The 13388-nt window shown below is 32.1% G+C and overlaps 1 protein-coding gene and 1 long non-coding RNA gene across 6 annotated transcripts in view; one reads left to right on the top strand and one right to left on the bottom strand.

Annotated features, from left to right (window-relative positions):
* Positions 1 to 796: 796 nt before the first annotated feature.
* Positions 797 to 13041, bottom strand: LOC148611511 (uncharacterized). Of its 3 annotated transcripts, none has more exons than XR_015924144.1 (4): positions 12910 to 13041; positions 7151 to 7257; positions 2727 to 2831; positions 797 to 1680 (listed from the first exon to the last, which is right to left on the bottom strand). It is a non-coding gene; the product is annotated as an uncharacterized LOC148611511 (long non-coding RNA). The 3 variants fall into 3 exon arrangements; XR_015924146.1 differs by having other exon boundaries at positions 797 to 982; XR_015924145.1 differs by having other exon boundaries at positions 12864 to 13009.
* Positions 13027 to 13388, top strand: part of LOC148611510 (uncharacterized) — a 14928-nt gene continuing 14566 nt past the window's right edge. For 2 of the 3 annotated variants that reach the window (XR_015924141.1, XM_088592113.1), the window contains exon 1: positions 13027 to 13186. Coding sequence is in view for 1 of the 3 variants with exons in the window: in XM_088592113.1 (XP_088448239.1) it covers positions 13054 to 13186 (133 nt within the window). In the remaining 2 variants the exon portion in view is untranslated. The remainder of the gene's footprint in view (positions 13187 to 13388) is intronic. The other variant, XR_015924143.1, reaches the window with a different exon arrangement.

Genomic DNA, 13388 nt, shown 5'->3' with positions numbered 1-13388 from the left:
ACTTCCTGTTGTGACGTCACAAACGTTGCAATGTTTTGAAGTCCTGGGATACATATCAACTATCTAGCGTCACAGACCGATGACAATAACGTTGGCGAGTTAAGCATGCAGTAATTCCAGGAAGGGATATTGTGCCTGACATTTCTAAACATGCTTCCGAGTTCAGTAAACGAACAGTGACGTCAAGAAAACCGAAATGTGATTATTTAACACTCACACACACACACACACATAAAGTAAATATAATTGAATACACCGAGGGGTTTGATATTTTAATCGAAACATACTCCTATTTTCATATAAAAATATATTACTTTACTTCATACTTTTACTTCATACAAATAAGATAAGAATTATAATTTTTCAAATATGTAAAGATGTTACATGCATATGACAATGCCATTGATAATGATCAGCCAATATACAAATAAAAATGAACAAAATGACCAAACTCATAATCACTTTTCTGGAAGGGGATAATAATAGCCATGGAAATTAAATAAAGGATAGACAGGGAAATTGAAATAAGCCACAACGTTCCTGACTTGGTACAGACCTTTCAAAGTGAAATGGTGGGTCAAACCAGGTTTTATGGTTTGCATAGTAACAATAGGAGTGCTGATGTGTACACAAGAGCAAATACACGACGTTTCCAATTCACTACTATAGTTATGGAATGCTAGTAAATAATTGAATTGATATGAATTGATTTGCATATTCAAAAAAAGTGATAAAAAACACGTTTATCTTTTATCATTATCATTATGTTTTAAATACAAGTGAAAATATCCGTACACAAAGCGATCAATTGTTTTTATTTAGCAAACAAGAAAGTACAATTATTACAAAAATGGACGTAGCTGTCCGTTATTATGATAAAACGGGTAAGAATAGTACGTTTCCAACGTATACAGTGTAGCACTACCCAATCATTTGGTTTAAATCTAGTATTTAATGTTATTCCAGGCAGAACATTTTACGCCTACAAAATATTAAAAATAAATTTACACTAACAGTAGAATGAATGACCCCATATGCATTGAATATCCATTTTATCAGTTACTGCACGCCATTTTGTCGTTTTAAAGTTTGTTTCTAGATACAAAATATCTTAAAGTAGCATCAGTTTATGAATGAAATTTGCTAAAGTATAACATTAATTTCCCAAGGTACTATTCAGACCATCAGGAACCGAATTCATTTACCGTATTTAATTCTGTCAACATGTGATAGAAAGTGAAGCAAAAAAGTTGACATATTTCGGAGTCTAGTTTAATATAACAAACCGGTACTTTCTAGTTCGACATTTTATGTTTTGAACACTTCTTGTATATACGTAATTTTTGGATCTTGAACTTCCTAAGTATTGGATTCTAATGATGCAGATGAGAAGTTTTGCTATGAAACACGTGTACAGGATTCATTTTTACCGAAATCTATAAATTTGTATCATATTTATTTTATATGATGGATATTTTGATTATCATTCGATATTTTTAACAACATACTGTGGATTATGGAATTATCCAATGGATGTAAAATAAATGTCAATATGTGCTCAGTAATACCGGATTAGGTAAATGGAGTGACGCACAGAACCAGTTGGTTTTTTTTCAGACATCTTGATGTAAAACAATGCAATGAGCAGACACAAAGTAATCGAACACTCATACTAGAACGCTAGAAAATAAATTCAAAACATGATATAGGGTTTAATATATTGTGAGATTCTGAAGATTATACTCACGACATAGAATTGGCAACCCCTAGACACTCACGTACATACACAGGATACTGCGTGCAATCAAGATTAACATTGTTTGTATTTCGATTTTGGGATAAAGTAACGAATTACTTTTAATAATGTCCTACAGCTTGGCCTGTGAGAACAATCAAGGGTTTATTTGTCACAGCAATAATATAACAATAATACATATTATGCAAACAATTTGTGGAAACCGCAGTTCATTTACATCACCTTCTTGCATGCGTTAGAAAATATAAGTGAAGAATAATGACACCTTTAATGAAGAACCAATCTCATTATCAATATTTAGCTCTTAACTACATTTATCAATCATACCAACTCATATTCTCATATTTATACTTAATGTCGCTTATGTTTGCTTTGTATACAATGAAAACATTTCCTTCGTTCTAACCCGAATTCATACGAGCACTTCGGCAGTGTTTCTAGAACTTCAGAAGACCCTTACCTTACTGCATTGCTGGCCCTACTTCCACTTCTATAGAAGCCGGATGACTCATTTTTCTTTTGAAATTTTGTGTTCTTTATTGTGTTTTGGTTGTCTTCCTAGTCTCATTTCTTCTTCGTCCCTGGGTCATGAATATTGTCTTCTTGGTTTCATCTTTGTCCCGTCACTTGATCATGGATATTGTCTTCTTGGTTTCATTTTTGTCCCAGGATCATGGATATTTTGATATTGGTCTCTTCTTCGTCCCTGGGTCATGGATATTGTCCTCTTGGTTTCATCTTTTTTACTGGATCATGGATATTGTTTTCTTGGTTTCGTCTTTGTCCCGCCCATGGATCATTGATATTATGATCCTCGTTCTAATTGCGTTCTTTTTGTTTTTACTTTCTGTCAAATGAGATTCACCTTCCGTTTGCAAGATACTTTATTAGAAAAAAATATATTGTAATTAAGGACTGATGACAAAGTATAATTTTAAAACCTAAGTGAACATATTTGGGTCAATCTTACCTGGGTCTTTCATAAAATAACATCCATGTTTGCAGACAAACGCAATTATCCACACAAGTGGTGGCAATAATGTCCATCTCTGTTCAATGGCAAAATTTCGGAAGACTAAAAGTAGTAAACATCAACAGTTAGATATGAAAAAAAAAACAGTTTGAGAAAAAAAAATTGTACTTTTATGGAAGAAGTAGATTAGTGTTGAAATTACAATACAAAATATAGGTGCAATAAAAGATTACTTTTTACACAGATTAATTGTCTGCGGTATACCTGACATATGGCACAATTACTTTCGACACGTCCATCGCAGCCTACTGATATTTCTTAGTTCGTTGCTTAATTTAAATTTATACAGTGTATCATTTTTAAGCTCTCGTTAAGGTGTTATTTACAGAAACATCATACTTTATCATTATACCTAAGGAGGGCGTCTAAGCAAAAACAGGCATTGAGTGGCACATGAAAAATTTAGTTTTCAAAATTATTCATCTATTTCATATCGCAAATGCATCCTTTCTCGAAGTTGAATGTTGGTTTTTGATTAACTACAGCAAGTAAAGAGTAATAATTTGAATAGAAAGCAATGAAATTCATTGAAAAAAAAGGGGATAACTCTTTCATTATGTGTCAAATTTGGTTTCTTTCTTAGGGAACTGTAAAATTATTTTCTGAGCCATCGATTGCCCATTCAAAAGAGATCTTTGTACTATTGGACATATATATGATATAAACATTACATTGGAACAATAAATTCGTGGAATAAAATTTGCCATGTGCCATACATGTCATAGGAACTACCTGGTTTCTAAATGGACAGTATCTTAATCCTAAAACAATGCCTTACTTATATAGGGACATTGACGTACTGATGACAGTGGCAAGATTCAGGGCCAAAATGTGTATTAACTTTGTTTCAAAGTTAACTGAACAACTAGCATAAAGTGCTAAGTCTACTTCGACTTCTAAATTTTTGTTCTGACGAGTATAATAATCATATCAGTATGCACTGATCGTGCACACAAGAAACTAAATTTTCGTTTAAAGCATTATTTAAACCACTACACAAGTGAACATATGAACTCCTAAGAGGCATTTTAGAGAATATAGTTTCCTTCCATAAACGATTACATGAAGTACATAAATTAGCATTAAAACAACCATATGTTTTTACTAAGTGTTAATTGAGCTTTTGATGGGAAAATTAAGTGGTATTATAAGCATGAATTAAATACAAAAAGATAAATCAGATTGACCGGATTAGTAGATTAGTAATCATAAAATTACATAAAATTAAGCGATAATATGCCCTCCTCCAAAAGAAAAACCAACCAAGTAAAAACAAACAAACAAAAAACAAAACAAAACAAAGCAAAACAATCAAAACAAAAACAAACAAACACACAAAAATGGTGCTCAGACACAAAGATTCTCATTCGATTTTTCTTTGTTAATATTTATTAAGTTCATTTTGTCGGTACAAACTAAAGTGTCCTTTGCCATTTATATACGTTATGAACCCGGTGCAACAGACCATCGGGCATTTTCATAATTCAGTTTTAAAATCCAAATTTCATTATTTGTATGTTGTTCCAGTATGGTTTGTATTGTAGAAGTGTGTGTTCTGTTATGCAAATCGAACATTTTGTCTCTCTAAATGTACATGTTGATTACCAAACTGGTTAGTATAAAAAAAATATTTTAAAATGATTATTTGCTTAACATTTCGGCCATAGTAATTGAATATCAAGTTTATATATTTGTTATTGGTAACCCATGCTTCATGACACATTTATGTACCGAGTTAACGTTAGCTAAATGACTAAAAATAATGACGTAATATCTATTTTTCGTACTTTCTGCTTTACCAGTGTCTATCCTTAATACGTCTCTATGGAATATATGTAATTGAGTCGTTACACACGTCACCTACACTAGTCTTAAATATCTTATAAATGGGAAAAGATAACAATGTAGTAATAACTTCACATTGTAAGTCATTATTGTTGAATTTACTAATTATGAGTCATATAACAATCCGTGATATTAAGAATCCGACACCGCTGAGAGTGCAAGACAGAGAAATCCCTCATATCCAGGGGCAAGATTCGAGTTTTCAGGTGGCTCTGCAGAAAAAGAAAAACTAGACACTGAAATGGTTGCATTGATGCTTCTTCGGATATTCCCGACTTAAAGTGTTGAATTTAGAGCAAAAATGTTTACATTGTATTTCAACGATTTTTGTTGCTAATTTTTGTTTTTTTTTTAAACAATTTGTTTTGTTTTTTTTTTGTGGGGTGGGGGAAGAAGGTAAAGACAATTTTGACATTTACGCAATTATTAAAATTCTAGATAAAATGGCCAAGTTACTTTCATATATAATTATTTGTTAGCCATATTTCATATTTTACTATTTACCGTTTAAGTTGGTCATCTTTTTGTGCATTTTTATTTGAAAAGTTTGAGTTTACGTTTGTTGTCTAATGTACATTTAATTAAACTGTCGGTGATTATCAACTTCTTGGCCAATATGTTTGGTTTATTTTTGAAAAAATGTATAGGTGTGTTGATTCTTGTTTGTAAGTTGATTATAATATCAGTAGTTGTCTCAAGTATATTTTATCTTCAAAATTCATATTCCACTACATGCTACACAAAAACCTGATTCTAAAATGTTAATGGCTTAATCTACAGTAATGAACTAAAATCAAGTACATAGTCACCCTATTAGATTTCTTATGCATATCAAATCATACAACCAAAGAAAGTATAAATCTTCCCGACATAACTAATCGATCAAACTGATCATCAGTTATCGGTTACAAATCGAATGGTGATTGATTTATTAGCTCTGTTAATCGAACAATTATCGATCGAACTCCATACAGCGATTGATCGATGTTGTTTATGATTAAAAAGCGGTCGGTTCTTTTGACAAATGATCGATTACAATATTAAATTGTTGTTTAGTAGTCAGGAATGGTTCAATATGTCTAAAAATATACTTTTTAATATACATTTTAATGCAATTTAATCAACAAAATTAATTAACTTCAATTTTTTTCCAAAGTAATCACTGATTGATCAGACTTCGATCAGAAATTTTTAATTAAAATAATCGATCAGACTATTTTGAGATTGTGATTTACAAGTGTTCGTTTAACAAAGTTGATGTCTGATCACATACTCCAAGTGTTGCATTTTCCTGGAAGCATTCGATTTGATCACCTTAAGTTAGTACAGTATTTTCCCTTTATTTGGCCTGCTATTTTTATGATAGTTGATCTTGTCCCACATAAATACATTTTTGGTTGTCCTTTCTCCGGCATTTTTATTTTTCTCAACCACAGATGAATCATGTTCAGTTGACAATGTAACTGCATATTTAGCCACCCAGTTTCTCCACTCAGGTTTGTGAAAGACGTTCTCTTGCCCGCTCCAAAATTGAAAGAGTAATCATGGGAACCAAGATTCTAGCGGAAATCAAAAGCATGTAATACAGGGACAAAAACCAGACACACACACAACAAAGAACATAATATTACCAAAATAATATACATAAGGTAACAAAAGTAAATGAGCAACTCGGGACTCAACTAAGAACTGGGAGCATGGACCAGGTGCACCGGTAGGGTAAGTTCCTCTGTTTTCTAGAAACACCCTTCGAGTTGTTAATAAAAGTCCTTTGATGTAAGTTGCCTGTAAAGTCATAGTGTTTATAGCCCCAAACTACTGATGCATATTTTGTTATAATAACTCTTAAAACACAAACATATCGCATGTATACAACGCCTTAATTATTCTTTCAATCAAGCATGGAATTGCGATTGACATCTAATTTGTTTAACATGTTTTTGTGAAGATTTTTAATGGATATTGTCGCTTTAAAAAGTGACAAACGACTAAATGATAAATCCAGTTAGTAATTAAAATACATAAGCGAAAAACAAAAAAAAATCAATGCACTTATCGTTGCTTAGACCCATCACTCCTACACCTGAACAAATGTGTCTAACTTTTCAGCAACATTATAGTAGGATGGAAAGCCAGAATGTAAACATGCAAGATATAGACAACTACTGAAAGATGTTTTACTAGCATTTGAATCGAAAGCACAATAAACACAAAATAACAGTCCTTGCATTAAAAGAGCAAAGATATTTTTTTATTTAAGCGTTTTTTTTAGATTGACAAAAAATATAATTAAAATACTTTTAAATAGTTAAATAAGTCAATGAAGTGTACTGCGTAAACAACAAAAATAAGCAAAACTTGTCTCTTTTTATTTTTTGAAAGATCAATATGGCTATTATAGTACGATTAACTTAAAACATGGTCAGTTTTTCAAACTCGATACATATGTAAGTGGTAATCCATGTAATATTTAGACACTGCCATTGGAAGAGGTCAACAAGGTGAAGAAAACTTACCGAGCAAGTTGTGGTTTTATTAGATATACATTACGCCGTATTTATACGTAACTACAGTCACTTCTGTACACAGACCTGTATTTTGGAGAAACTATGCATTGATGTCACTGAAATCAAGAAAAATAACTCTTACAAAGTCCATATTTTTATCTATACACTTTTTTCTCATAATTTAAACAATCGAATGAAAACTAGGAACGAATATGTGGTCTAATATTTCTAATTTAGAAAAAAAAAGTGAATTTTGTGTCTCTTCATACACGTTTCACTTTCCTGTCTGATATTTATAAAGCATGAGAGAGATGTAATATTTCCTGTCCGGTATTTATAAAGACTGCAACTTAATAAATGTTCTATGTGTAAGAATCGGGCAGTGGGTGAAACATGGTATGAAAATATCCACCATTTTGAAGCTTAATTCGATTGTTTGCATTATCAGAATGGGAAAAAAAATATAATTCTTCACATTACTTTGGTAAAATGAGTTATAATTTCGTTGAAATGCATTGAAAATGAACATTTCAAGGGAAGATAACTCTGTAAAAATTCTCATTTTTCTCACATTCTATTGAAAATGTTCTCACCAAATCCGGTAACAATGGCATTTTAAAATAGAGAAAGCATCCGTAAATAAAATCATACTGTAACATCGGCCGAATTTTAACATGTTCCTATTTTGCCTGAAACTTACAAAAAACTTACACTTAATAATTTTCTTTCCCTTGTCACTATCACATTTAAAGATAGAACAATCAGTTTATTATAATTATATACTTTTTATGTAAGTGATATTTCGACGTTTAATTGGTGGAGTGGATAATGATTATGATAAATGAGGCTTTCTGATAAACGATATTTGAGGTAAACCTTATGATATAATGTGCCTTCAAAATGAGAATCATACACCCTTTAATTACAATATTCCTCTTTAGTTTTAAATAAAACATTCTAATCGAATTGCTCTGAATTGTCCTCTTATTTTGACGCTTCGGTATTTTTTGGGATATGAGAAGTTGAATTTTTGAACTTTCATGTAATGATTTTCTTGTTTGTGTTTATATGTAAGTACTGATCCGAAAAATTTAAGTGCCATGTTTGAAAAAAAAATAAAGTCAAAGCTGGTGTTGGTAATAATGCATATCCATTATGCGTATATCGATTTTATCATTCCTTTTTCACTCAATTTGACTACGAATTATGCGATTTATTTGAAAGAGTAATCAAGGGAACCAGGATTCCAGCGGAAATCAAAAGAACGTAATCCAGGGTCAAAAATCCAGACATGGAAAAACATACAAAGCAACAACAAAAGTAAATGAGCAACTCGAACTCCACAAAAAAACTGGGTGCGTGGACCAGTTACACCAATAGGCTAAGCTGAACAGTACAATGCTTAACGCTAAGAACTTTTCTTTCACAAAAAAAAATTACGTTCCAATTTTCGAAGAAAAAAATGTATATGACAGCAATGGTATGTACAGTAAAGAGATTAATTGGTTCATCAGCTGATTCCCTGAACCTAAAATCTTCCTCATAACGGTTTAAAAAAGTTCGGGGTTTTTAGCACCTTTTTGTGATAGAGAGGATCTGCATACAAGTAGGAAGTTCATCGTAAAATCTTAGCTCTTTTTATTATTTTGATGAGCCTCAAATGTATACTACAGACATTTGAAATATCTGGATACAGTTATGAAAAAGTTGCATGTGTATGATACCACGTAATTACTATGTATGATTCCGATATGTCCTAAGGGGCCCTTATCGGTCATAGTTTTCATGTCGATAAGGAGCAATCCGAATAAATCATTTATGCATTGTGTATCATATCTAGTGAAATAAGCATGGCTTTAGAAATTTTAATTAAATTACTCTTCTCCTTTTTCATTGCAGATATTGGGAAACATATGGAACATTAATGTATGTTGATTCATAATCCACGTGAGACTTAACTAAAAAAATGTACTGATGGAATTTATTTAAAGACGAATGAAAAATTCAATCTAATCATATTTCTTAAATTTGGTAGAATATAATCACTTTAACGTCACATTAAGAATCGGTATTAAAACGATTGACATACAGTTACTCATCTGTGATGGGTTTCATAAAATCTCAAGATGAGTTTTCCTCAAATCTTCAATTTCATGTGATCTAATTGGTCAAAATTTTGAGTTGATGAAGGATTTGAGGAAAATCCAAATTGATGCAGGGAAGATAAAGTATGCATAGAAAGGTCTGAAAATTCCCAACGATGTTAGAACTGTCAAATTTGGAGCAAATGTTTGGTCGTTCCCTCCGCAGGACTCGAATTCGTGCCGCTGTGACATCTATGGCAAACACCACCAGCACAAAGTCCAGCGCCTAGACCACTCGACCAAGTAGGCTATATCAAATATAGCTTTATATGGCCGGGTGATTCCTCCTCGTAGGATTAATCTAGGGTTGTAACTTAGTACACGATGTATGGTATGACCTATATAGTCAGTTGTAACGAGCTCCTGTGTCTAAATCAGAAAATGCTAACCGATCATTTCTTCTTTTAATGTAAGCTTTCCGTTCTCAGCAGCTTAATGTGGAGTAGTAATATATAATTATTCAAATCATATGCGATTGTAAAGTACTGAAATTACTCGAACAACATCAGCAACTTAAAAAGGACAAATTGATCTGCAAGTATCATTAAAAGACCTTCTTATATCATTTGGTAAAACATTGTTGAAACATTAATCTTATTTTTATCCCTTTCAAATCCTGGGTTGCATTACATTTTTGTAAGTGTATCAATTCTTGACTTGCTGAAAGTTATAGTAACGACTTTGACTTTCCATACGGATCTAACACAGTCGCACTTTTGTGGGGATTATGTTGATTGACCCCAATTGTCCAGCCTTCACGATATATGACCGTGTTAAACATGAAATGCTAGTAAAGATTCAGCATTATCTATCTTAAAACATGTGTGGGTCTCAATAGTACACTGTATAGAGCAGTATGACCTGAATCCGCCCCTGTTATCAAATCAGCTGAACAATCAGAATTTAGAGGAAAAAACAGGTCTGTGACCCAATATCATGATGTTTTTACTATTAGGCAAATTTTCACGGACTAATGTCATCGTGTCACGTTTCGCTGAAAAGTATCAATCTGAAATTTTACCCAAGGTGATATGACCTTCAAAAATAAGTTTTCAAAATTTTAGGCGACAACGCCCATGTTTCCTATTAAAGTAAACCATCATCTATTAAAATTCTGTGTCAACATTCAATAATCCTTAGACAAACATCGACCGCTCATTGTAGTTTCTAATTAATTTTTCACTTTTTGTCAAAAGACACCAAAAGTAATTACATGGGTACATTTATCACGTACAAACTCGAATTTGCAAGCACACTGGCAAGTTCTAGGGCATTTCAGAACAAAGACATTTCACGTAATCGTGAAACATAGTGTGCAAACCAAATATATACGTATATACTCAAGCATTATGGTGACATATACTACTAAGTAAATTCATAATAATAACCCGGTGAAAAAAACAGGCCTCGGTTGCTCAAAACTATATCCACTGGATAAATTTTATTCGTATGTATTCTTAATAGATTGTACTAGACTAAGGCATCGAAGGGGGCCTGGGATGTTTTTTTTTTTTTTTTAGATATGAATATATTCCAAATTTTGGAGAAAAGAATGCTTTAATCATCCATTAACAAATAAAAATGATGAATTTGTTTTCATCATTACTTCAAAAGGCAGATTTTCTACTACAAGGGCAGCTGTTGATACAAAAAATAGTTGATCTTCCGCAAAAAAAAAAAAAAAACAACAAAAAAAAACTCTTATCAAATCCCACCTCTCTTTCATGATAAAAATGGTCGATGCCTTATCCAGTATACAGCTTTTGTCCAGCGAATAAATCTGAACAACTGGATCCTTGTTCAATATCTGTAAGTATTTACTATTTATATAAAAATTATACGATGTTGCATTTGTGGCATTTCACCATATCTGTCTCTTTCTACAGATGAATGAGATGCAGTTAGCCAAATAGAAAAAAAAAGATTTAAGAAATTACTTAAAGCCTCCCTTACCGACTGAATTACATGTTCAATTATCTACAACCCCTGATTGTTTCCAGTCAGGAAAGATAAACATAAATACATGTCATTACAAATATATAGACATTTAGATACAATTTTTGAGTTCTATGAACTTGAGTAAAACCATTGAATTTTCCCAAAAATTGTGATTTGAAATAACGCACAATTCCATCGTTTAATTTGTAGAAACTCATATATTCGGTCGTAATTCAATTAATATTTGTACTTGTCCATTGTTGAAATTAATGATGATTTCCCCAATGTAAACACACTAGCCTTAACACGATATTATTAGGTTTCAATTAAGTTATAAATGAACCTAACATAGAAAGACAGAAGTTTTTGTTCGATGCCATGTGAATTTAGTGCGGAACAGGCATCACGTGATATCGAACTGAAAGTTCGTCCCGCTGTGAAATTCGAAATTACACTTTCATTCAGAGTTCTGAATAACTGTTTACACTGAGAAAGACTGAGGGCATATCAAGTACAATGACGTACTTTGACGGATGAATGGTCCATCAACACAAAGACAATCACAGATTTTATTCGCTCCTTTTATGTGTTAACATAAGCCTTATTTAATAAGGTCGAAAGATTGTCATTTTTTTTTTATTTAAGGAGAAATTATCAGGATTTACTCATTGACATCCACCTACTACTGATGCAGAAATAGAGATTACTTCTTTTTGTCTGTTTTAGTAATTTTTAAGCAGACTTTTAATAAAAACTTTAACATAAAATGAATACTAAATGAACACGTGAAAACGTTCACATTTATCCGAGATCAAAAAGACTATCTTCATATCAAATGATTTTCCGAATTGTATTTCTGGTTTTCTATATTCTATATTGAATTCAAAGACTGCTTTAGTCGTACATTTCTCAGAGATCCATAAAGTATACCACATAATATGTTAAGTCTATCTCGGGTCTTGATATTCATACGAATTGACGAAAAATGACTTGGCTCTACATCTTTATTCCGTATACGACCATTTTTGTACCTTGTTAAACTTTCTAGAGATAAGATTTTGGAGCAAATTAGGCTAATCAAAATAAAATTACCAGTGCAACGGTCTATGATAATAATGAACGTGTCAGTCATTAAGGTCAGGCCATCTACACCACAAGTTGAAAATCAGGACACTACAATAAGTCACCTCTTCAAAAGTAATACGTGTTACCGAGCGATACTGTGCATTTATCACCATCAATACAAATCAGGTTTATTCGACCTACCTGCTGCTTTCGTATTAAAAGGAATTCGAAAGTACAAGCACTGATAATTGAAATTGGATGAAACTATGAAAGCGTAACCATGGTTTTCTTTTGTCTGTTAAGCAAAAAATTTGGCAATATTACTCAGGGTTCACTTGCATGCATTTTAGAATATCCAAAATTGAAAAAACCTGAAAAATAAATGTAAATATTTTATTTGGAGGTTGCAAAATCACCGAAAATCGAAAACCATCCAATTAACCTTGGGTACATTTGGTAAAAATGTTTAAACCATTTAAAAAATAGATGAACAGACTTGCCGTTCATGAAAAGAAATCATGTTTCTGTTTCATTTTGAAGAATCGTGATTTCAGAGTCACGTAAATGAAACGAACTCATTATATAGTGAGAAAATAACTCAGCCTGAAATGATCGCCAAACCTGGTTTCCACACACACACTTAGACTCTCCACTGTGAGACTCCCATTGTAATGAATATTGTTTGTTGTTGTCCTTGAAAACATTTAAACTGAAAGATATATTGTTGCATGATGATAGTGTATACAGTTTAATATATAGGACAAGATGGACGACAACTTCCCACAGGAGATATTAGCCGCAGCTAAACGGATTAGGCCTTATATATGGCAAACCCCTTTGATGTACTCTTCTTACTTGAGCGATCCACAAAACAACTGTAACGTGTATATTAAATTAGGTATGTTACATGTATAAATAGCATACAACTTCGTTGTGGATTTGTCTCTTAAATACATGCGTAGAAAATGTCAATTTATTGCAGAAAATAATAACGTAAGTCATGGCGAATGCTTACCAGCAATTAACAGTTTATTTTTATTGGTTTAATTTTATCAAATATATTACATAAATATGCTTTTGTCTATACTACTTGTACAAGG

Source organism: Perna viridis, chromosome 7, assembly GCF_037379345.1.
Source record: "Perna viridis isolate PV_CMFRI_1.1 ecotype Kerala chromosome 7, ASM3737934v1, whole genome shotgun sequence".
In the NCBI taxonomy this organism is placed as follows: Eukaryota; Metazoa; Mollusca; class Bivalvia; order Mytilida; family Mytilidae; genus Perna; species Perna viridis.
This window is presented reverse-complemented; position numbering and strand designations above follow the sequence as displayed.